This window comes from Chiloscyllium punctatum, chromosome 45 (assembly GCF_047496795.1).
Source record: "Chiloscyllium punctatum isolate Juve2018m chromosome 45, sChiPun1.3, whole genome shotgun sequence".
Lineage (NCBI taxonomy): Eukaryota > Metazoa > Chordata > Chondrichthyes > Orectolobiformes > Hemiscylliidae > Chiloscyllium > Chiloscyllium punctatum.
In genome coordinates this window covers 37,753,512-37,778,757 of record NC_092783.1, presented here as the reverse complement: position 1 = coordinate 37,778,757, position 25,246 = coordinate 37,753,512, and the positions used below count along the sequence as shown (strand labels likewise).

Below are 25,246 nucleotides of genomic sequence, written 5' to 3'. Positions count from 1 at the left end.
AGGGAGATGAGGAAACTGGTGAAATCAACATTGATCTCGTGTGGTTGGAGGGTGTTAAGGTGGAAAATGAGGCGTTCCTCCTCCAGGCGTTGGGTGGCTAGAGTTTGGCGATGGAGGAGGCCAAGGACTTGCATGCCCTTAGAGTGGGAGAGGGAGTTGAAGGGTTGAGCCACAGGACTGTGGGCTTGGTAGGATGTTGGTGGGTGAACGGTGAGGACCAGGGGCGTTCTGTCCTTGTTGCAATTGAAGGAGTGGGGTTCAACGGCGGAGGCATCGGAACTGGAGATGTGCTACAATGATTATTCATAAGGATTTGTACCAATATATGAGACTGCCATTTGGGGTATCATCAGCATGCAATTTTTCAGTGGATTATGGAGAACATTTTACAAGGTCTTGTCCAGGTTGCTGTTTATCCAGATGTGCTAGAGGACATTGTTAACTACGTGGAAGGGGAAATTGCGGTCCCTGAATAAGGAGGCCATCTGGCTGATTCTATGGTGAAATTGGTTCTCCTGGGAGCAGATGCAGCAGAGGAACTGGGAGTAAGGGATAGCATTTTCACAGGAGGCAGTGTGGAAGGAGGTGTAGTCCGGATAGCTGTGGGAGCATGTAGGTTTAAAATGTATGTCCATGTTGAGTTGTTGGCTAGCAATGGAGATGGAGAGGTCTAGGAAGGGAAGGGAGGTGTCTGAGATGGTCCAGATGAACTTGAGGTCAGGGTGGAAGGTGTTTGAAATTGATGAACTGTTCAACCTCACTATAGGAGCATGAGGTGGTGCCAATACAGTCACTGATGTAGCAAATTAAAAGGTGGGGAGTGCTGCCGGTTCAGGTGCGGAAGGTAGACTGTTCCACATACCCGACAAAGAGGCAGGCATAGCTGGGGCCCAAATGATTGTCCATGGCTACCCCTTTGGTCTGGAGAAAGTGGGAGGATTCGAAGGAGAAATTGTTGAGGGTGAGGACCAGTTCAGCCAATCAAATGAGTGTGTCAGTGGAAGAGTACTGGTTGGGTGAGTGGGAAAGTAAGAAGTGGAGTGCTTGGAAGCCCTTATCATGGCAGATGCATGTATACAAGGATGGGTTGTCCATGATGAAGATGAGGCGTTGGGGGCCAGGGAAATGAAAGTCACGGAGGAGGTACAGGGAGCAAATCTAGCAGTGGGGCTGTCCTTTGTGAAGCTGTACATGATCCATGTGTAACTGTAGTTGCAGATAGATGAGGATTCCCAGACGTATGCTACAATGAATATTCATAAGGGTTTGTACCAATATATGAGACTGCCAGTTGGGGTATCATCAGCATATGCAATTTTTCAGTGGATGATGGAGAACATTTTAGAAGGTCTTGTCCAGGTTGCCATTTATCCAGATGACAAGCTAATAACAGGGAAGACCAACAAGGAGCACATAGAGAAATTGGGCATAGTTCTTCGATGTTTCTCCCAGGTGGGTATACACCTTGAAAGGGAAAATTTTCTGTTCCAGGCACCCCAAGTGATCTACTTGGGCTACAGAGTTGACAGCCCAGGTTACAATGGTTGGAAGCTCAACTGAGGCTGATCAAAGGTGCCCTGGCTCCCATGTCTGTACCGGATCTTAGGTCTTTCCTTGGGTTGGTGAATTATTATGGCAAGTTTGTACATAACCTGGTCTCCATCCTGGCACCTTTGCATCAACTCTTTTAAAACAAAAAGGATCAGCCTTGGAAATGGTCACGTAGCCAACCTATAGCTTTCAGGGAAGTAAAGAAACAGTTATCATCCTCTAAGGTGTTGGCACACTATAATCCCAAGTGATGTCTGGAATTGACATCTCATGCCTCGCTCATAGGTGGCCCAGTGGTCACCTATGCCACCTATGCCCAATAGTGTATGCATCCGGGACTTTGACTAATGCAGAGCGTAAGTATGCCCAGATAGAAAAGGAAGGTTTGGTGTCATCTTTAGAATTAGGAAGTTCCACTAATGGCATAAATTTGTCATAATAACCACAAACCCTTGCTATGTCCACCTCCAGCTGGAAGATGCACCGTCGGTGGCACCACCACTGACAGAATCCGTAATGGTTTTCAATTTCTGGACACACTTCCACTGACAGCTGACACCGTGGGTGGCACGGTGGCACAGTGGTCAGCACTGCTGCCTCACAGCGCCAGAGACCCGGGTTCAATTCCCACCTCAGGCGACTGACTGTGTGGAGTTTGCACATTCTCCCCGTGTCTGTATGGGTTTCCTCCGGGTGCTCCGGTTTCCTCCCACAGTCCAAAGATGTGCAGGTCAGGTGAATTGGCCATGCTAAATTGCCTGTAGCATTAGGTAAGGGGTAAATGTAGGGTTGCGCTTTGGCGGGTCGGTATGAACTTGTTGGGCCGAAGTAATCTAATCTGATCTATCAGACTTTGGACACAGAAATATCTAGTCCTATTAAAACTGAGACAGGTGGTGGTGATGGGGGAAACCTAAGGGCTATCACAACCAGAATTAAAACCTTTTTGGACCTGGAGAGACCAAATCACAGTAGAGGTCGGCATATTATTGTGGGGAGCAAGGGTGGTTCGCCCAAGCAAAGGTCACTGCCAGATACTGACTGAACTCCACCAGAGTCATCCAGGGTTTCCAAAATGAAGATGTTGGCAAGAAATTATGCCTGGTGGCCAGGTTTGGATGCAGACATAATTACATTGGTTATTGCCAAAAATTACTGCCAGCAGCTCCCCCTTTGTGGGAATTTCTGGGTGAACCCTGGACTTGTCATGTTTCACTTATGCAGATCCTGTCATGGGCTCAATGTGGATTGTCATTGTGGATGTCCACTCAAAGAGGCTGGATGTACTAAGAGTACTTTGGTCAAATGACGATCGAAAAACTGCACCCATTTTTTCACAATACCCGGACTCCCAGAATTGTCAGTCACAAGAAAACAGGTCATTGTTTACCAGCAGGGAATTTAAATATCTTCTTAAGTCACATGGTATTTATCGTATATGGACAGCTCCATACTATCCACCAATCCAATAGTCTGGCAGAAAGAGCAGTCCAAACTTTGAAGGCAGGTTTGAAGAAACAGCCTACACCTTCACTAGACACCAAATTGTTCCGTTTCCTATTTGATTACAGGATGAACCCTCATGCAAGTACATGGGTAGCTCCAGCAGAGTTGCTAATAGGGAGGAGACTGCACCAGGTTAAATCTGATTTTCCCACACTTGATGGGAGGGGGAGGGTTAAACAGCATCAGGAATGCAATGCTGGACACAAGACTCTTTTGAAGTCAGAGAGACAGTTTTCTTCAGGGGATGAAGTATAGGTATAGGAACCCTGGAGATGGCCTTGCATGGATAAGAGGAATGGTCAACTTGAGGTCAGATTCTGTGATGTAAAAAGGTGTCACGGTCCTGAAAAAGCATGAGGACCATACAAAAGCTACAAACTCACAAACAGTGCAGGAGAAAAACATGCCCGGCTCCTTGACAGCCTTATCAATTGTTCTGGAACCCATGAGCTCCCCCTCTCTGTCAAGCATTGAAGATACCTCATGATCTGGGATGGACAAAGTACTGTCACCACCTCGACACCTTTGCTGCCTGAAGAAAAGAATGAATTTCTTCCAAGATTCTCCAGGCACAAGAGGTGAGGTACTGTATGTGATACCCCACCCATATCAGAGGCAGAGTTGGAGGAACCTGATCCAGTGCTAAAACGCCCCAGGAGGAGCTACAAAATAAAGAGTCTGCCTATGTCCCCAGAGGGGGAGGAATGTAGTGATTGTAACGAGGGCAGTCAAGTGGACAACATAGAGTATGAGTTCCCTGTTTGGTGCTTTTAATCTGGTCCAATCAGTGAGCTCTGGTTAATACATAAGAACAGGAGTGTCATTTCTCCCTCCAACTCTATTTTGATTTAGTCCCTACCCTTCCCTTCACTGTTTTGATCACACAGCATTGCCCTGTGGTTTGAAGGGCAGTGCTTGTCACTGGCCACTCGGGTGTTTTCCTATCTTCCTGGTGGTGGAAATTGAATAAAGATTCGTGCACTTTGTGTCTTTTCACTGTGTCTCACACCTGCACACACACACCATGGGTGCTGGGGAAAAAATAAGCACTACCGCAGTTAGGCGGTAGTGTGGGGGTTAAAAGAAAAAAAAAGAAAAAAAGAAATAATTAAAAAAAAAGAAAAAAAAGAAAAAAAAAGAAAAAAAGAAAAAAAAAGAACAGGAGTGTCAGACTGAAAGCTGTTTACTCTAAGAGTTGGCTCTGAGAGAGCTGGATCAGTGTCAAGGACTCTCCACAAGTAAATAAAGAGTGACTTGATGACTGGATGCCAGCAGTGGAGTTATTTCATAGTCCCTTTATCTTTCTTCCTATTACATTGCTTTTATTGCCTCAGTGACCCACTACAGCTGTCGCTGAAGCAGAATTAGATCAATCGATTCAGCATATGGTATGAGATACACAGAGTGCAAGCTCATGATTATAAACTCTGGTATTATGGCAAATTCTGCCTGGTGCTATGCAAGCTTCATTTTTTTTCAGTCGATGAACTCAAGCATCAATAAGATGAAATTCCTGAAAAAAATGCTTTGCATGACTTCATGAATACAGGATGGAAAGACATGTCAATTGATCTCCTTCTCTCTCCTTAAACCTTTCACCTATTTAAGATGTGAAGCTGATTTTGTCCAGTACAAGGTATATATTAATTTTTAATTTAATAATATGCTCGAGAAAGGTGCTCCATCATTCAAGTTTGAATTGCAAACTTCATTGGCAGAGATAAGAGTTAAAAAATTCTGTGAGGTATTTGTTATTAAACTCTTCAAATACAAATTTCCAATAAAAAGTTAATAAAAAGTAGATTTCAATTTTTCAGTACTATTCTGGTATACTGCTGCACAGACATATATTGCCATATTTTGCAGTTATGTCTTTCATCTCACAAATTGGGATAGGAAATGTAACTTTGCTTGTTTTCAGGCCATATAGTGCACCCATTTCACACATCCTATGCAAGGAGCCTTGGGCTGGATAAAATTAGCCCTCAGGTTTCACTTCAGTTTCTGGTAAGCTGCCAATGCCTGTCATACCTCTACAAACAACCTTGCTATCTCAGTAACCTGGTGAATATCATTACCAGCAGCAGCTTTGAAATAAAGCCATGTGGAACAATTGTGCTCAGCAGAAGGACCGTGTATTACAGGTGCAAAGCTGTTTTGTGTAGGGCAGTGCAATTTTCTGAGGGTTCTGGAAACACGTGCAACTCTTCATTGGATTTGTAGTGGGTTTTTTCAGTTTTAGGTAGCCATTCCAGATGTCTGACAATCAATACCTTTCTGGTATTCTTCAGTCACAGGACATGGCCCTATTTATCATTGCAGAATGAACGCCCCTTCATTGCAAGATAATCTAGTGCAACCTGCACAGAACTAGATAAATTTCATTCATCAATATTATTAAAACATATGCGTGAGAGAGATTTGATTGATTTTTAACAAATTTAGAAGGATGGAAGCATATATCAGAAAGCTTGAGCAATATTTGTGAAATCTCATTCATATTCATTAAAGCCTGTTAAATTTATGAAATCCTGTTCTGATCTACAAAATCATATTTTCATTTATTAAATATTCATTTAAACAGCTCAAAATGTCAAACTTACAATTTTATATGAATCATTTATTCTTAAATGCAGTAGATGCACAACTGTGCACGACATCTCAGAGATAAAAATTCTTCAAAATATTGAAATACATATCTTCTGCACAGCCGTTATTATTTATAAATGTTTTTCTGGGTTTTTCTTCTGCATTAAAATTTTATCCAATTGTTTCCTTAAGTCCTGATGTTGGAAGGACCCAAGTAAAGCCTGTCTCCATTGCCACACTTATTGCACTTCTTCATCGTTCACGTCAGTTCTGAAGAAGGATCACTGGACCCTAAACATTAACTCTGCTTTCTCCCCACAGGTGCTGCCAGACTTACTAAGTTTCTCCAGAAATTTCTGTTTTTTTTATTGCAGAAACGTCTGATTGATCAGAATTTTCAAAAGGTGTGCCATTGTAAAATGCCTCCACAGTGAATGATTTTCATGTGGTGCAGAAATTCAAGCAAATTGTGTGAAGTATGTCATTATCTAAGTCATGGTGTAAGTTCCTGTGACTTTCACAAGGGTGATAAACCCTCACTGAAACAAGTAAAATATCTGCACCCTCATCAAAATCAATGGCGATCATAAATTTTCAAAATTAATACCAGTTTGAACATATAGCTTGGAAAAGTACAGGCCCTTCAGCCCTTGATGTCTTACTGACCTTTCATCCCACCCTAAGATCAAACTAACCTACATACCCTTCAATGTATTATCGTCCATGTGCCTATCCAAGAGTCACTTAAATGTCCCTAATGTATCTGACTCTACTATCGCCAATGGCAGTTCATTTTATCCACTCACCACTCTCTGTGTAAAGAACCTACCTCTGACATCTCCCCTGAATATTCCTCCAATCACCTTAAAATTATGCCCCCTTGTGATAGCCATTTCTGCCCTGGGTAAAAGTCACTGGCTATTCTCTCTATCTATGCCTTTCATCATCTTGTACACCTCTATCAAGTCACCTCACACCCTTCTTAGCTACAAAGAGAAAAGCCCTAGCTCCCTCAACCTTTCTTTATAATGCATGCTGTCCAGTCCAGGCAACATCCTGGTAAATCTCCTTTGAACCCTCTCTAAAGCTTTCACATCCTTCCTATAATGCGGTGACCATAACTAAACACAATATTCCATGTGTGGTCTAACCAGGGCTCTATACAGCTGCAGCATAACCTCATGACTCTTATACTCAATCCCCCTGCTAATGAAAGCCAACACATCATACACCTTCTTAACAGCTCTATCAATTTGGGTGGTAACTTTGAGGGATCTATGGACATGGACCCCAAGATTGCTCGATTCCGCCACGCTGCCAAGAATCCTGCCTTTAACTCTGTATTCTGCATTCAAATTCAACCTTCCAAAATTAATCACTTCACACTTTTCCATATTGAACTCCCATCTGCCACTCATCAGTTCAGTTCTGCTTCCTGTCAATGTCTCGTTGCAACCTACAACTCTCCACACTATCCACAACTCCACCAACCTTAGTGTCATCAGCAAACTTACTAACCCACCCCTCCATTTCCTCATCAAAGTCAGTTATAAAAATCACAAAGAGCAGAGGTCCCAGAACAGATCCCTGCAGGATACCACTGATCATCAAGCTCCAAGCTGAATACTGTCCATTTAACACTACCCTCTGTCTTCTATGCACCAGCCAATTCTGTATGCAGACAGTCAAATTTCTCTGTGTCCCATGTCTGTTTACTTTCTGAGTGAGCCTACCAATGGGAACCTTATCAAAATCCACATCCACTGCTATACCTTCATCAATTTGTTTTGTCACATCCTCAAAGAATTCTTGTAAGGCATGACCTGCCCCTTACAAGGCCATGCTGGCTATCTCTAATCAAGCTATGCTTTCCCAAGTAATCATAAATCCTGTCTCTCAGAAAACTCTTTGATAATTTGCCCACCACAGGCATAAGACTGGCTGGTCTGTTTATCCCAGGATTATCCCTATTCCCTTTCTTGAACAGGGAAATAACATTTGCCACCCTCCAGTCTCAAAAATTGAGACCATTAAAGAGTTTAACTACGAAATAGGTTGTTTACGTCAAATGTAATTCTTATGATGCTTGATAGACTCTTGTCACTGCACATTGAAGAAGGGCTTCATTTTGGAATAAAATTTAACGTTGTCACGACTTCACAGAATCGTAAAGACAGAGTTGCATTTTATAAATATGTAAATTGGGTCTCATATGCTCTGAGTTGTTCCTGGAACTGTACATAATTCCGAGTTACATTTTGTTACAAATTGCAATCTACTTTTAGTACACAACCTTAACAATATAAAGGTAATATTGGTCAGGGAAAATGCTATCAAAATATTTATTCCACACAATAAACAACTCAAAATTATGGGTAAAGAGTTGAAATTAAAATTGTTACATTAAACCTGAAAAGGTTGTCTGACATCCTGAGATAGAATCTGTCCATTAGGATACAAAGGATTGTTCCTGAAGATGTTTCTAGAGAGTTATGACAGTTCTTTCACCAATGCTTTATGAGAATGGACTGGATTTTCTGAGGAGCAACCAATCTCTCACAGGTTGTCACTCTGGCCCTTATTTTCTTGTGAAAGGAGTGTGCTTTGCATTTCTGACAGGAGATTCCAAACAGGGCTAATTCAGAAATGTGGAGGCATGCTTCCAAACTGATTGTATTGCAGCACAGGGGAAAGTAAACCAGGCCTTCTTTACCCCAGCAGTTGGCTGCCACAGTCTGAAATGTTAAGGTGCTGACAGTCATTTTAATAGCTGCTTTCAAACAGTAGGTTTACAAGCTAAGTGTGACATTAGGATACTGGGATGATACAGGGCCAGCTAAATAGACTGCCAGGTCGGTAGGGTGCCAGGGTGCTGGGTGATTAGATGCTAACTGGGGAGGAGTAAAGAGCCAAGGGGTCAGGTGCCAGGTGGGTAGGATGACAACAAGATGGTAGTGGATAAGGTGAAAAGTGGGGAAGAAACTAATGGGTCAGGTAACTGGTACAGTGTTTAGACTGGCAAAAGGAGAGAAGAAGAGACTATGAAACACTTGACTATTAAGTGATAAAGTAGGTAAAGAAGTCCTGGGCTTTGGCAGAAATATGAAAGCCAGTTTAGTGTTAAGGGCCAGGCCAGACTCCCTCAAAACATTTTAAGAAAGTACCCCAGACCCTAACTTTTCTAGTTGTTTTAAGCAGGTGGATATTCCAGAAGGGATGCAGCTGGCCCAACCACTTAGTTTTAAACAAAACAGAATTTAATTGCAAGATTGCCAAACGAAACTCAAACAAAAGAGAACCAAACATAGAATAACAACCTATCTGAAAATCCAACGGATTATCCCAATTTAATGAGGCTGTTCCAAATTCCTGTGACAATCCCCATAAACACTCCTTAGCAAAACAGATGAAACTAAACACAGGGTCTTACAGGAGAGATGGCAGAGAAATCTTCCATGTAACTCTTTCTTTGATCAACAGAATCAAACAAACTGACTGCTTGTGCGGAACAGCCAAACTGCTAAAACCAAACCAAACCAGCGTATGCTGAGCTGGGAGAACAGACCACTCCCCTTTTGTTGTACAAGTCCTTTTTTAAAACTTGAAAGCCTTTTGCCAGAGGCAATTTCTGTCAGCTATAAACAAATTGGCCCTAAAATCCACCAAATCCGGAAACTGTGTCTTTATGATTGCTCTGAAAAAAATGCAAAGACAGCATAACCTCATTAAAGAGCAGCATTGCCATGCCTCACCCCCCTTTATAAAAGTACTAACCATCAATATTTAAAGATGGCTTCATTTTAAAGCCCCTTAATCTTATACTGTTAGTACACTACAACATATATGATTACATTGACAATAATCATGCAAACATGCACACTAAATTCTATTATGCTCTGCTTTACTTCCACCATCGATTGACTCAGTTTCTCATCCAAGTCTCGACAATGTGTCAGCAATCATGTTTTCTCATCCTGCCACATGTACAATTTTCAAATTGAATAGATATAACAACAAGTCCCACCTAAATAGTCTGGAATTTTTGTCCTTAAATTTCTCCACAAACATCAATGGGTTATGATTAGTGTATGTGATTGTCTCAGATACATTACTGGTAACATAAACATTGAAATGTTGTAATGCCAACACCAAATTCAAAGACTCCTTCTCAACTGTCAAATATTTCTGCTGATGAATGTCCAATTTCTTGGAGAAATACCCGATTGGCCTTTCTATTTTCTTGTTGACTTCCTGCAGGAACACAGCACCGACACCCACATCACTTGTATTGACAGCTACCTTCAATGGCTTTGCATAATTAGATGTGGCTAATACCAGGGCAGTGATTAACACAGCTTTCAGGCTGTCAAATGCCTTCTGACAGTCCGCTGTCCACTGAAACCTGTTGCCTTTCCTTAGCAATTCAGTGATTTGGCATACTGCCAAACATTGGTACAAATTTTCGATAAAATTCACTCAATCCCAGGAATCATAGTACTGGTCTTTTTGTAGATGGTATGGGAAACTCCCCAGTTATCTTTGTTTTTGCATTCTGTGGGGCCAATTGCCTATGTCCAGTAACATGGCTCAGGAAGGTGGCTTAGACTTTGGCAAATTCACTTTAGGTAGGTTTATCACCAAGCTTGCCTCTCTAAGTCAGTTGAACAATTCTAATAAATGTTGCAAATGTTCCTTCCATGTGTGTGACTAAAAATCACCAGGTCATCTATATATATGACACGATTGGATAATCCAGAAAGGACCTTACTGGTTCATCTCAGAAATGTGGCTGGTGTATTTTTCATACCAAACGGCATGACTTCAAACTGATTTAATCCATTTGGCGTTAAGAAAGCTGATATTGCCTTCGCTTTTTCAGACAAAGGTACCTGCCAATATTCTCTGAGCAAGTCCAACTTAGAAATGTAAGTTGCTAGTCCCACCAGTTCAACACAGTCTTTGAAACGTTGAATCAGATATGTATCAGTCTTTGTAGCTGCATTGACTTTACGATAGTCCACACATAACCATTAGGTACCATTTGGTTTTGGCACCATTACTGTGGTGAGCTCCAGTCACTGTAACTCACTTTGATTATGTCATCTTGGAGCATGTGTTCAATCTTCTTTTGAACCAGTGCCAACTTTAGAAGGTTATCCTAAATGAATGTCGCTTATTTGGAACAGCATCTCCTACATCCACATCATGCATAATTAGGTTAGTACTACCCAGCTTATTTCAACATATCTCCCCATGTGATATTAATAACTCTTTCAGGTCATTTTGATTTTCCTCTGGAAGGTAACTCAATAATTTATCACAGTTTTTGACAACTTCCTCATTATCCAATTTAATTTGAGGAATGTACAATTCATAATCCTCTGAACTTAGTTCTTCACTCAGTGTTGTAACCAATAATAGTCTCCTCTGGCTTTCCTTCTCTGTCAAAATACCTTTTGAGCATATTCACATGACACATTCTGTGAGATTTCTTTCTATCTGGAGTCCTTATCAAATGGCAGAAAAGAGACTTTAGGGGAGGGTTGTGTCTGCTATTGTGGAATTCTGCAGACTGACCAAGAAGGATGAGAAGGGATATGGTCACATTCACAAAGAATATCATTTGTTCTTTAACATTGGTCAGTTCAGTTATGTAGCTGAGCTGCAAACCTGTCTGGAGGAATCACATATGGAATTGGAGTAAAGATGGATATTCATTGTGAAATGACAATCGGTTTAAGGACTTAGCCAGGAGGGGAAGATTGCAAATAGTAAGGCTGTTGAGTGGTATTTTAAAGGAGAGGGAAAATTTGAGGCAGGAGATAACGATGTCCTGTGAAAAAGTATTGTCAACAATATCAGCTAAATAGATCTCAGTTCGGGACTTGAGTGATCAACAGTTTGGTTGGGATAGGATCGAAGAGCATAGGTGGTGAGTCTCATGGGTATGATGAGGTTAGAGAATGCAGTGATGGAATTGAGAGAAGGACATGAGATTAGGCCAGGGAAGCAGGGGGTTTGGGGGAAATTTCTCTCAAAAGGCTAGGGAAATGGAACAAAGTAACAGACAGTGCTAAACAAATGGTGCCAATCTTTGTGACAAAAAAAAATCCATGAAAGTCCTTGCACTTACTATTGGAACAAAAGTTGAAGAAGGCAAGGGAGCTGTTTAAGAAGATATCACACCTAAACAAAGCAAGCTGCTGTGTCACAATCCGGTTCATCTAAGGGCAGAGAAATGGCTAATGAAAACAGCACTGACTAGAGTTACATTTGCTTCCTTGTCAGCAAATGTCAGAGCCACAGCTGTATTGAGTTCTGAAGCAGGCAACATGATTCCTTTGCATGTTTTATGAAGTTGAAAGCGTATGGGGTCAAGCCTGGTGAGTGCCTAGTTGTTGCGGTGTGTTGTGTATGCAGCAAGTGTAGAAGGAATATCACAGCACATCAATCACTGCTGCACAACAGAGCAAAGTGATTGTTTTCCTGAGAAATTTGATGATGCAGTGATAAAAATGCTGCGCTGCCACCAATAGCAAGGGAAGTGGGCTGTGGGTTGCATATTTAAAAAGCTCATCAATCATTGGAAAGAGAAAAAAGGAAATGGAATCATATGTCTCTGCACAGTTCTGGTTAACTTTACTGTTTTTTGACTTTTATTGTCGAATAAAGTATGATGGATGCACAAGTATCCAATTAATACTCAACCTTCTGTTTAGATTATTTTTCTCTCCATTATTTATTTCCTGTTCTGACGGCAGCTCTGCTGTTTGTTTTGTCTGTTAGATTTTGCACATTGCAGCCCTAGCAGATGTGCTACCCACATGTGAAAGTAATCTTCACTTCTCAGAAAAAGCAATAGCAGGATATTCAGTTAAGGCAGAGAAAAAATATCTTTTGTGTACTCATGGCACATTAAGAAAATCAATCAAAGAATTGCCTTGCAGTTTTTTTTATTCATTCATGGGATCTGGACATCACTAGCTAGTCCATTAGTTATTGCCCATAGAACAGTTAAGAGTCAACCACATTGCTATGGGTTCTGGAGTCACAGTTAGGACATCAGTGAACTAGATGGGATTTTCCTGACAATCAGCAATTGTTTTATAGCCATCATTAAATTGTAAATTCCAGATTATTATTGAATTAAAATTCCAGTATCTGTTATGGCAAGATTCAAACATGGATCCCCAGAACATCACTTGGATCTCTGGATTAATAGTCTAGCAATTTTACCACCAGGCCATCACATACTCCAAGGGCTATAAAACCTGTTTTACTGTGGAAACAGATAATTACTGATTTTGTTGCAGAATCTTATTGACCCAAAATTCCCTCAATTGTTTACATGGTTCCTGAGTGGTGTCCACAGAAATCCCACATAGCACAGAACAAAGCTCCTCTCTTATTCTATAGGCCACAGAATGTGAGGGAACTGTATTTTTACCAGTTCTGAATGGGCATAAACTTACACCCAAAGTTATAGTTTATCAGTATCCAATATTTTATAACAAAACTTTCTAGGGTTTGGTTTTGATTCTGCTTGCAGAGAATATCTTTTTTATATTTTAAAGTTACATCACAAAAGCTTCAATAATCTAAACATGTGTTAACTTGAATTTTTAATTTTCATTAAGACAAATATAGGGTTAAGAAAGGAAGATTTTGTATATTCTGTACTTTTTTGGTTTCCTCCTACATTACCTAATAGGATGATATGTGCTCAGATCCCATATTAGGGTACTGTTGAATTAATAGCTGATGAGTTGTGAAATTGATGCTAATTCATGATTCACTACATTATCTCCCTTTGCACACATTCCTTAACTGAAAGGCAACCATTTTCATTTCGAACATTTTTAGAAAATTAATTCATGAGATGTAGGCATCATTGGTTAGGCCAGCATTTATTGGCAGTTCAAATTTCCCTTGAGATGTTGATGATAAGCTGCCTGGAATCACTGCAGTCTGTATGTAGAGCTATACCGACCCTCCTGTTAAGGAGGGAGTTCTAGGATTTTGACCCAGTGACAGTAAAGGAATGGTGATACCGTTCCTAGTCAGGATGATACATGGCTTGAGGGGAACTTACAGGTGATGGTGTTCTGATGCTCCGCTAGCCTAAACCTTCTAGATGGTAGAGGTCACAGGAGCCTTGGTGAGTCATTGCAGTGCATGTTATAGTCTGGCTTCACCATTAACGCAATCAGTGAAGCAATAAACAAGCATGTGGAGAAATGCAGCGTTGCAGTGTGATGTTATCTGACAATTAATTTCATTTGGTCTTGCTTCAAACTAAATGCTTCATACACAACAGCAGCATACCAGCCTTAGGCCTAGCAGAATTCAGTATGTGCAAGGAATTTGAAGAGAGAAATTGCAAGATTGACTTATCCAAGTCTGTTCACGTTCCTTAGTTTTGAATACTGTATAGATAAAGTTCCTACTTAGAGAAACTTTATTTCTCTTAATTACAGGTTCTTGTTGTTTGATGTGATTTAGTAAAATAACTCAGCAATTGTTTTTCTCTTCTTTATGAAATTGGCCATTTTAACTGAAATAAATAGCTCCAGTCAGGAGAAATTGTGTATTTGTATATGTCTGAGTTTTGCTGCAAGTGGTGAGGGTATTGAACCCAAGAGCAGGGATGTAATGCTGGAACCATATAAGACAACAGTTTGGCCACAGCTAGAGTTTTATGTAGTTCTCTCTGGAGCTTCATCCAGAGGCTAGCTGAAGATGTTACCGAGTATGGTGACGAAACATCTAAAAATGAACCTTCCAGTTCAGCAAGCAAACCTACATTCAGTTCTATATGTAGTTCTGGTCACCATATTATGGAAAAGACTTAATTGTTTGAGGGAGAGATTTACAAATATGTTGCCAGGGCTCGGAAATTGCAGCTATGAGGTCAAATTAGATAGGCTAGAGTTGTAGAGTTGATTTTGTTAGAACTTAATTGATGTGTACAGAATAATGGTAGTGAGGGTGAGGCTTTGATAGAGTAGGGAAAACAGTTATAGCAGGGAGACCTGTTTCCCATGGTGGAAAGGTAAATTACCAAAGGGTGGTACGTGTCTGGGATTCACTGCCCAGTTCGTGGATGAGGTGGAAATACTCACTTACATGAAAAAACTTGGATCTGCACCACATGCTATAACCTGCATGTCTACAGACCAAGTGGTAATAAATGGAATTAGAATGGGCAACTAGTTTATTCAGTTAATGCAGATATGACAGCCTCTGTCTGTGACGTAACTTTTCTATGGTTCTGTGGTTTGATGGAGCATATCTGCACATGCACAGATGGATAATGATTAATTTTTAATAGCGACATTCTATTGCCTTTTATTGCTGGTAACAAATACTCTTGTAGATAGTACGCAGTGATGCCATTGTAGTGGTGAAGGAAATGAATGTTCAAGGTGGTGGGTGGGGTACCAATCAAATAGGCTGCTTTGTCTTGAAACCTTCCAAGCTTCTTGAATGTTGGCGGAGCAGCATTCATGCAGGCAAGTGGGCAGGATTCTATCGCACTTCTGACTTACGTATTGAAGGTTGTGGACAGATTCTGAGGAGTCAAAGTGTGGTGCTGCAAAAACACAGCAAGTCAGGCAGCATCTTAGGATCAGGAGAGTCAATGTTTCAGGCATAAGCTCTTCATCAGACATGTGTTAGGGTGGGGGGAAGCGGAAGGGGGCTGAGTCAACAGGTGAGATACTTGCTACAGAATTCCCAGTCTCTCATATGCTTTCATAGACACAGCAGTTATGTTGCTCGTCCAGTTTAGTTTCTGATCAATAGTCACCCTTAGGATATTGATAATGGGAATCCAGAGATGGTAATGCCATTGAGCATCATGAGGTGATAGTTGGATTCTCTCTGCTCAAATCTAGATGAATTCAAAAGAACACTTGCTCCCTGGTCTCCAATCCATAAATACCAATTAGTTGAAGCATAACAGGTGAAGTGAGAAGAGAGGCCAATGAAGTGGCTTTGTTTTGCCAATGAAAAGATGTGCCAAATATCTTCAAGGAGATGTCTTGATTGTGTGTCATAGCCTCTGCAAAGAAATCTGTGAAAACAGTGGATACACCATTAAGCAACATATTCACTCATCCATTGCCAAATTTGTAGCAAATCCAACCTGATAACAAATCACTGGAAAATGATTTCAGTCAAAATCTAGTGCTGTTTTAACTGTAAGAAATTCAAGAATGTAAATCATTGCATGGTTACCAGCATAGTTACATCTTTATCCAATTTCCCTGAGCTTGGATCTTATCTAGAGCTAATTTATCTGACTTCTGTAGTTCTCTGGCAGGTTTATTCTTTATTAGTTCTCTCTACAGTTTTGATTTTAGATTCCCAGTCAAAGAAGACTCCCATTACTGAATATTTGTGTGTTGTTTTACACTTTTGAAGACTTAATGCTTTATCATTGGTTATTATTTCTCCATCATGGTTAGGAACTCATGTTAAAATCTGCTGAAGCAACATTATGCAATGAGCTACATTTTATTCATTGTGTATGAATAATCACTAACATGCTAGTGCCTAAAGGTACTATTTTACCAATTCTGTTCAGCAATATGAATTGTCGGTTTTTAAAAAAATGATATTGGATTAATGCCTTTAAATCTTGGGAGAGTGTTCAGTTGCAGTGATAGAGTGGTTACACTCTGCACACTGGACAAAGAGATTCATGTTCCACAAAATCCATTTCTCTCACAAAACCCAATGCTGTTTCACATTGTTCAGCATTCACTGGCCCCACAGGAATTGGGAACAGGAAGAAAATACACTGCAGGGAAATGTGCCACTGACCCTGACTCAGCAGAGGATCCAGTGCAGTGGCTTCCTGTTATCTCACCCTGTTGTGAGTGTGTGTGAAATAGCTTGGTGCATTTGAGCTTGTGGCTTGTAATTTGTGAATCGCCATGGTTTCACAATGCCTCCTGTGTTTGGAGCCATGCAAGTTAGCAGAGCCACATGAGATGTATCATTTTATTAGCTTCACTATTCTTTTAGTTGCCTCTTGCTAGATAGCAAAATTTATTCATTGTTTTGGAGAAAATTGGTGACATATAAGTATGACTCAGTGAGATTGGGTTTTCAAATTCTGCTCCAGGTAATTGGAGAAACCTGTCAGACTTTCACACAGGCAGTGGTTCCAATCACTGTCCGGAAAGGGTACCTCATTGCTGAACTTGTGTGTCTTGAGGCAAGATGTTTCCTTCAAGAGCAACTAAAAGCCTTTGGTCTGGGCAGTGCCACTGGGATGTGTGGTCACTGCAGCACACTAGTTAGTCAGGTCACTGGTGAATGACAGGTCAGTCGATGGGTGTTGGGGTGGGAGTTTTAGAGCAGAACAGGTAATATGAAGGGCAGAAGGTACTCAATCAGGGGAGATACCCCTTCATCGGCCCCAAAACTTCCAAGATGACCTGGCAATTGATCTGGCAAGAGCAGCTTCTCACCCCCCTACTGTGCTGCTGGATAAAACTAATAGAGGTGAGAAAGCTTTGCTTTGTGCAAATTGGCTGCTTTTGCAGACATGACAACAGCAATTATACTTCAAAAAGTAATTAATTGGCTGTGAAGAGTATTGGAATGGCTTGAAACTGTATGAAGCACTGTATAAATGAAAGTTCTTTTGTCTTTAAATCAACAAACTTTGCCATCAAACTGCTTAATACTAATAGATCTCTAATGATGCCTTTATCCTTTCTACTACACGAGGTATATGTAAATGTCAATTAGAATGATAGAGTGTGGAAACAGCTATATTTCACAATAGCTGTACATGCCCCTGGGTAACATATTAGTGGAAATTGTGTTGACAAAGTAGTTAGTAATTAGCAGATTGATTGAATTGAGAAAGAAAGTGGAATTGCTCAGCACAAAGGAATTGGTTTGGTCTCAAAGGAGAATTTCGTAAAAGGGAGGCACACTGGAAGCCTACACCCTTTTGCAGACTATTGAAAAATACAGATCTTAAATTTTATATAGTACTTTCCAGCTCAAAATCTAAAATCAAACCAAATCAAAAAGCATCTGAGAGTTGCTGTTCTTCAAGCAATCATTAAGTGGTAGGAACGCCAAATGAAAATTAGAGCTTAATTACAAAGCAGCCAGTGATTAGAAAGAGAATCAGCCTAACGTATTTGCACTGCATTAGTTGATAACAGAAGTGTAGCTAGCTTGTGTTGTGGGTCACAGGGAAATGTTCTGTGATTTGCAAATTTGATTACCAAATACCTGTCCTCATTTATCGATTATAATGGATGGTAGGCTAATTAGAAATTGTGATTTGCTCAGTAGAGTGATGATAAGGGGGAGGCAGTGGTACAATGCTAATGTTACTGGAATGGTAATGTTAAAAATTGCTTTTGTGGCATTGCAGTAGTGTCCCTATCTCTGGAACAGGACGCCTGTGTTCAAATTCCACCTGTCCCTGAAGCTTATCACAGCATTTCTATATAATTAATATCGCATACTAAATTAATTAGAATGATGACAGTTGTAAATATAATATAGTCAGAATTTTGCTATTTCAGATAGCTGAGGCATTTCAGGGTTAACTTATGGCAAGATCACTGACATTTTCAATACGAGTTAATTTTAGTTGTTCAATTAACTACAATTTGAATCCATCTAACACAGAGTATCGTAATGACATATAAAAGTAATTATGATTAAAAATGATCCTAGCATCCTTTTAACTGACGGTAAAGATGAATGTCAGCTGATCTGAAAACAAACCATGCTTACTAATATATAATTTTGGATCTTAAAGCATGTTAAAAAGAGAAAAAAGAACATTTAACCTAGCAATTCTGTTTCTGTTTAGGTAATTCAATCTACCTCTATTCACCTTATAGTTTAATATCTGGTAGTTGCAGATTTCTTAATTGCCAAAACTATTTTTGGCTTATACTTTCTGTTTCAATGGGAAGGTGGCATCAATCATTTCTGTCTCACGCCGGCTGCAGTGGTCCAATGAGGGTCAGCACAGGCTGGAAGAATAACATTTCATTTTCCACTTGGAGACACAGTGGCCTTAAGGACTCAATATCCAGTTCAATACTTTCAGACCCTGAGCACCTTCTTCCATACCCACTCCTAGACCCCAGGCCCTGCCATGATGCGGGCTGCTTTCAGCACAATCAACCCATTTTCACCTACTAATGGTTCCCATTATCAGTTTTTCTGTCTCCCTGGCTTGGTATTATGTATGCCACTGCCTGCATAAATGTCTTTCTCTCTCTCTCTCTCTGGGCTCTGTTTCTACCTATCACTTAGTCCTTTACTGCCTCCCCTCCCTCCCTCTACCTTCATCATATATACCATCTTTTCCAACCTGCAATCTTGTAGCACAGTGGTTCCATGGTTAGCACTGTTGCCTCACAGTGCAAGGGGCCCAGGTTCAATTCCACCCCCAGACAACTCTCTGTGTGGAGTTTGCACATTCTCCCTGTGTCTGCATGGGTTTCCTCCTGGTTCTCCAGTTTCCTCTCACAGTCCAAAGATTTGCAGGTTAGATGGGTTGGCCATGTTAAATTGCCCATAGTGTCCAGGGATTTGTAGGTTAGGTGGATTAGTCATGGGAAATGCAGGGTTACAAGGATAGAGTAGGGGGATGAGTTTGGGTGGGATGTTCTTCAGAGAGTTTGTGTGGACTTGCTGGGTCAAATGGCCTGTTTCCACACTGTAGGGATTGTAATTTTCTATCTATTTCTGAAGAAAGGCCCAAAACATTGACTCTGCTTTCTCTTCACAGATTCTGCCAGACCTACTGAGTTTATCCAGCAGTTTCTGTTTCTGTTTCAGATTTCCAGCATCCCTCATTCTTGGTTTTACATTAATCTAACATGTCTAGGTACTTCAGAAAAGTCCTGAAGTAGTATGTATTTTATCATGTGACTTGATGTCACGCTGAGGGTTTGAATTCAAGACAGACCAGTCAAGAAGGCAAAGTCAAGGACTGTCTTCAGACTTAACTCCAAAGTAACACTCTTTATTACACATTAACTCAACACAACTAGATATACACACATACTTGCCCTCTACCACCCTAGTCATTGGACCTTATCCACTCACAGCAAAGTGGAAAAAGGATGACAGACCTTGACCTCACTTCTGTGTCCCTTCCTCACAATGAGACAGGACATTGCCATTGGGCTCCAAGACTCCCCTCAAGGCACTCCAAAGTTGGCTAGGCAGTCTACATCCATTCTGTCTGCCATCCTCAGTCCTGTAAGATTGAAGCCAAGAGAATGCTATTTGCCTTTAGACAGGATGGAGTTTCAGGGACTTTTAGACAGAGGTGAGAGGGAAAGAAAGAAGAAGACATTCTGAGGGCACTCTGGTAGTAATGGTGACATATCATTGCAAATAATCTTCCACATCTGTTGATATATATCCAACTCTTGTAATCAGTTGTATGTGCAAATTGCTGTCTTACTACATGTACACTATTGCATTACTGGAGCCACCCATCCTTATCCATGTACAATAATCCAAAATCCAAAATGAGAAGTGTGTGGATTGATTTAATTAGATTCCCTACAGTGTGGAAGCAAGCCATTCAGTTGAACAAGTCCACATCAACCCTGTGAAAGGTAACCCGCCCAGACCCATTTCCCTCTGACTAAATGCACTAACACTATGGACAATTTAGCATGGGCAAATTCATCTGACCTGCACATCTTTGGATTGTGGGAGGAAACCGAAGCACCCAGAGGAAACCTACACATACACAGGGAGAATGTGCGAACTCTGCACAGTCGCCCGAAGCAGGAATCGAACCTGGGTCCCTGGCGCTGTGAGGCAGCAGTGCCAGTGCTAATCACTGAGCCACCATGCCGCCCCAAGCCATCATGCTGCCCCATGCCACCCCAAATTACTGTGCCATGTGCAGACAACAGAGAATTCACAAGGGACTGACCTTAGTAACTATGCACTACCCTTCTCAGATGTTGTTGTTATATCACAAGCATGGGCAGGGTACATGTGATCTCCAAAATCTTCCTTCCATTTTAGCAAATTGTAATGTGCATCTGACTTCCACTCCTATTCTTGTATACCTTCAGTCCCAAAGGAATAGGAATGGATAGAGTCTGAGGATTTACTGCCCTAAACATCAAAGCTCCTGAATGGATGAATACATCTATTACTGTATCCATTGTATATTTGTTAACATCATAATCTATGTTTTGCAAAATTTGCCCTGCAGTTCTGTATAACTAGGGGAGTCAAAATTTTATTTTTGAGACAGCACATCCTGCGTGACACATAGCTGGTATGTGTGTGTGTATCAGGGAATTTGGAGCACAGTTGGAATTCAGTGCTGAGGGGAAATTACTTTTTACTTTTTTTGCAATTTATAATTTGTTAGGTCTATATTCTATCATAATGAAGACCAGCAAATATGGACCCGACAGTAATCGATATTAAATATTTTAGTTTAAAGGGGTATGTCATGGCAAAAGAGCTCAAAGCTGTTGTGTGCTCTTTCTGCTCTACTTGTGAGGTCAGGAACATTTTCAGTGTCCAGGGCTAGCATGTCTACAAGGGCAGTTCCTGGAAGCCCAGGTTTTGGAGCTGGAACAGTGGCCGGGGGCACTGTAGAGCATCGGTGTGTCAGAGAGCATTGTGAATAGAATGCATAGAGAGAGGGTCAGACTGCAGGCTAAAACTTCATAGGCCAGAAGGGAATGGGTAACCAGCAGGCAGAACAAGAGGACTAGACAGACTGTGCAGAAATCTGCTCTGGCTGTTCCCTGCAAAACAGATATACTGCTTTGGATACCATAATGGCCTCTTAAAGGAACACAGCAACAGTCAGATTTGAGGAACTACAGTTGGGTTTGCTGTACAGGAGAGGAGTTAAAATTGTAGAAATGCAATAGTCATCGGGGGATTCAATTGTAAGGGGAAGAGATAGGCATTTCTGTGGCTACAATGAAGACTCCAGGATGGCATTTTGCCTTCCTGGTGCTTTGGTCAAGGATATCTCAGAACAGGTACAAGACATTCTGGATAGGGATGGTGAACAGCCAGTGTTTGTTACAAATGACATTGGTTGAAAAAGGGATGAAATCTGAAAAGCAGAATGAAGGGAGTTAGGAAGCAAGTTGAAAAGTAGCACCTCAAAAGTAGTGATATCAGGATTACTACCAGCACCATGTGCTAGTCAGCCAAGAAGTAGCAGGATATATCAGATAAATACATGACTGAAGAGGTGGTGTGAGGAGAGGGTTTCAGATTCCTGGAGCATTGTGACCAATTCTTCGGCAGGAGGGACCAATACAAACTGGACAGTTTACACCTGGGCAGAAACAGGACTGATGTCCTAGGTGGAATATTTTCTAGAGTGGATAGGAAGGCTTTAAACTAAAATGGCCGGGGCCTAGGAACCAATGCAAGGAGTCAGACATAGGGGAATTGAGGGAAAGAAGAAAAGACAGAAAACGAATAAGTAACAGGCAAAGAAATCAAGGGCGAAGATCAAACAGGCTGCAGTGAAAAATAATGGAAACAGGAGGAGTCAGGCTAAAAAGGCAAGCCATAGGTTGTGCACCTTAATGTGCAGAGCATTTACAATAAAGTGGATGAATCAATCATACAAATTGATGAATGCAGGTCAGATATAATTAGGATTATGAGACATGGCTACAGGATGACTAAGGATGGGAACTGAACATCCAGGGGTATTCTGTATTTGGAAACAATGGATAAAAAGGTAAAAGCAGTGGATTCTTTACTGATTAAAGAGAGTATTAATGCAATGGTGAGGAAGGATTTTACCTCTGGTAATATCGAATCTGCACGGGTAGAGCTGAGATTTGCCAAGGGGCAAAAAACATTAGTGGGGGTTGTATACAGAGCTCCAAACTGTAGTGGTGATGTTGGAAATGGCATTAAACAGTAAGTTAAAGATGCATTGATAAAGGAACATATGTAATTATGGTTGACTTTAATTTGTCTCTCGATTGGGCAAGTTAAATTAGTAATAATACCATTGAGGAGGAATTCCTGAAGTGTGCAGTATATGGAATGGATTTCTGGACCAACATGTTGATGAACAAACTGGAAAACAAGCCATCCTAGACTTGAGAAAGCAATGAGAGAGCCTAGTTTTGTGACTCTCCCTGGGGATTAACGACCATAATATGATAGAATTCCTCATCAGAATGGAGAGTGACATAGTTCATTTTGAGACTATTATGACTGTGTAAGGCACAAATTAGTTATAATAGATTGGGGGTGTTACTAAACAGGGTGATGGCGTGAAGGCAATGGCAAACATTCCAAGGGTGCATTGATGACCTGCAATAATTCCTGTCTGGTACAAAAAGAGACAGGAAAAGTGGCCAAATTATTTCTTACAAAATAAATTAGAAATGTTATTAAATCCAAGGAACAGACATACAAATTGGCCACTGGGAGCAGTTTAGAATTTAGCATAGAACAAGGGATTTATTAAGAAAGGACATTTAGAGAATGAGAGTAAGCTTTTAGGGGAACTTAAAAGTTTCTATAGGTATGTGAAGGGAAAAAGATTGGTTAAGACAAATGCAGGTCCCGTAGGAATAAGTGCTTTGGTTCTGTGGATACTTTGGATACAGATAATAGACCACAAATGTTGAGGAAATTAGTGTTAGAAGGGAAATGGTATCAGGTGAATTGATAGGATTAAAGGCAGATAACTTATTAATACTTAACATATTTATGACTATTTTCATTTTAAACAAAAGACCAATTGTATGCATTGAAGGTAATATTAGGGAACTGAAAGAAAATAGCTCCCTAGGTCATGGATAAGAATACATCAGACAACCTGGCAAAGAAATAAGGTGCTAAAAGAGATTCTTTGTCATATTATTACTCTGAATCTCATGGATGGTCAAAGCAAAACTGGGCTAGAGAAATCCGTAAAATTGCAACTGAGGCAGAATTATGAATAAGCAGGTAGACAGGAGTGATGAAAAGGGTAAGCTTGCTTTTATTCATCAGTGCATTGAGTATAGGAGTTGCGAGGTCATGTTGCGGCTGGAAAGGACTTTGTTTAGGCCACTTTTGGAATACTTAGTTCAATTCTGATTTCCTTGCTATAGGAAAGATGCTGTGAAACTTGAAAGGGTTCAGAGAAGATTTACAAGGAAGTTTCCAGTGTTGAAGGGTTTAAAATATAAGAACTTGTTGAATAGGCTGGGGCTACTTTTTCTGGAGCATTGGAAGCTGAGGAGTGTCCTTTATAGAAGTTTATAAAATCGTGAGGGGCATGGGTAGATGAATAGCTAAGGCCTTTTCCCCAGAGTAGTGGAGTCCAAAGCTAGAGGGCATAGATTTAAGGTGAGAGGGGAAAGATTTAAAACATACCTAAGGGACAATTTTTTCACAGAGGGTGGTGCATGTATGGAATGAACTGTCACAGAAAGTGGTGGAGGCTGGTACAATTAAACATTTTAAAAGGAATCTGGATGGATATGTGAATAGGAATGGTTTGGAGGGATATGGGCCAAGTGCTGGCAAATGGGACGAGATTAGGTTAGGGTATATGGTCGCCATGGGCGATTTGGACTGAAGGGTCTGTTTCCATGCTGTACAGCTGTATGATTCGAAGAGATTAGGATAATAAGGCATGGTGTCAACTAAAGATTTGGTTGAAAAATCAGAACCTTATATGTTTGATAGAAGTACCAAATTGCTGTAATGTAGATAATTTGGGGTCAGAATTCTGAAACTCCCTCCCTCATGGCATTGTGGGATTACCTATAGCAAATGAGCTGCAGGTTCAAGAAGACAATTCACCACTGCCTTCCCAGACACAGTTAGTGATGCGCAATAAATGCTGGCACAGCCAGCAATGCCCACATTCTGTAAATCAATCAAAAAGACTTATTCTGTTCTGGCCAGCATAAAGTTTTGAGTGAAAATTTTATCTTTATTACTTCATTTCCCAGCATATAGGAAAATATAACTGCATCCAGATGAATTATACAATTGGGAGCTTCACCTATTGTTCCTTCTGCTAAAATGTATGCTGACAGTTGGAATGAGACGTGAATTGATTGCAAACTTCAGATGACTTTGGGGTTTTCTTGGTAAAAGTTGCTTTCTTTTCCCACATTCACATGCTATTATTTTGTGATAATTTTCGCTAATGCAGTTGTACACAGAAAGTGAGCGTTTGTTGCAGTCCTGAGAGTCCCAGGAGCAAAAATAACTTGAATGAAGAGGAGAGTTTTACTTGTGTAGAACCTCCAAATTCTATAGTGTGCAAATAATCCTTGAATGTAAATTTGGACAGTGTTAGTTGCCTTCATGATAACAACATGTTCATCTGATCAATTATTGCAACTCAAGATGAGCACAGATCTTACCAAGTAACTCAAAATATAGATAAACTGTTGCACAGGAAGGTGACTGAAAGCCACTAACATTTTCTGTTGAATTCAGCACTAATTATCTTTACACTTTGAATTTGCATTTACCTCTGGCCATGGAGTGAAATGGCCTACTCCTGTTCTGTTGTTCCTCTGTGGAGCCTCAACTTTTAACTTTTTGAAATAGGTTGAAGAAAACGTGACAC

At 40.7% G+C, this 25,246-nt stretch overlaps 1 protein-coding gene across 6 annotated transcripts in view; it reads left to right on the top strand.

Annotated features, from left to right (window-relative positions):
* The window catches only part of LOC140467299 (chemokine-like protein TAFA-5), a 343,804-nt gene that overhangs the window by 270,789 nt on the left and 47,769 nt on the right, over positions 1-25,246 (top strand). Inside the window, exon 4 of one of the 6 annotated variants that reach the window (XM_072563567.1) lies at positions 6,021-6,106. The exons of the other annotated variants lie outside the window; for them this stretch is intronic. Within the exon in view, the coding sequence (XP_072419668.1) occupies positions 6,021-6,080 (60 nt within the window). The 3' untranslated portion in view covers positions 6,081-6,106. Of the gene's footprint in view, positions 1-6,020; positions 6,107-25,246 lie in introns of those variants that run through there. 6 annotated transcript variants of the gene reach the window in all.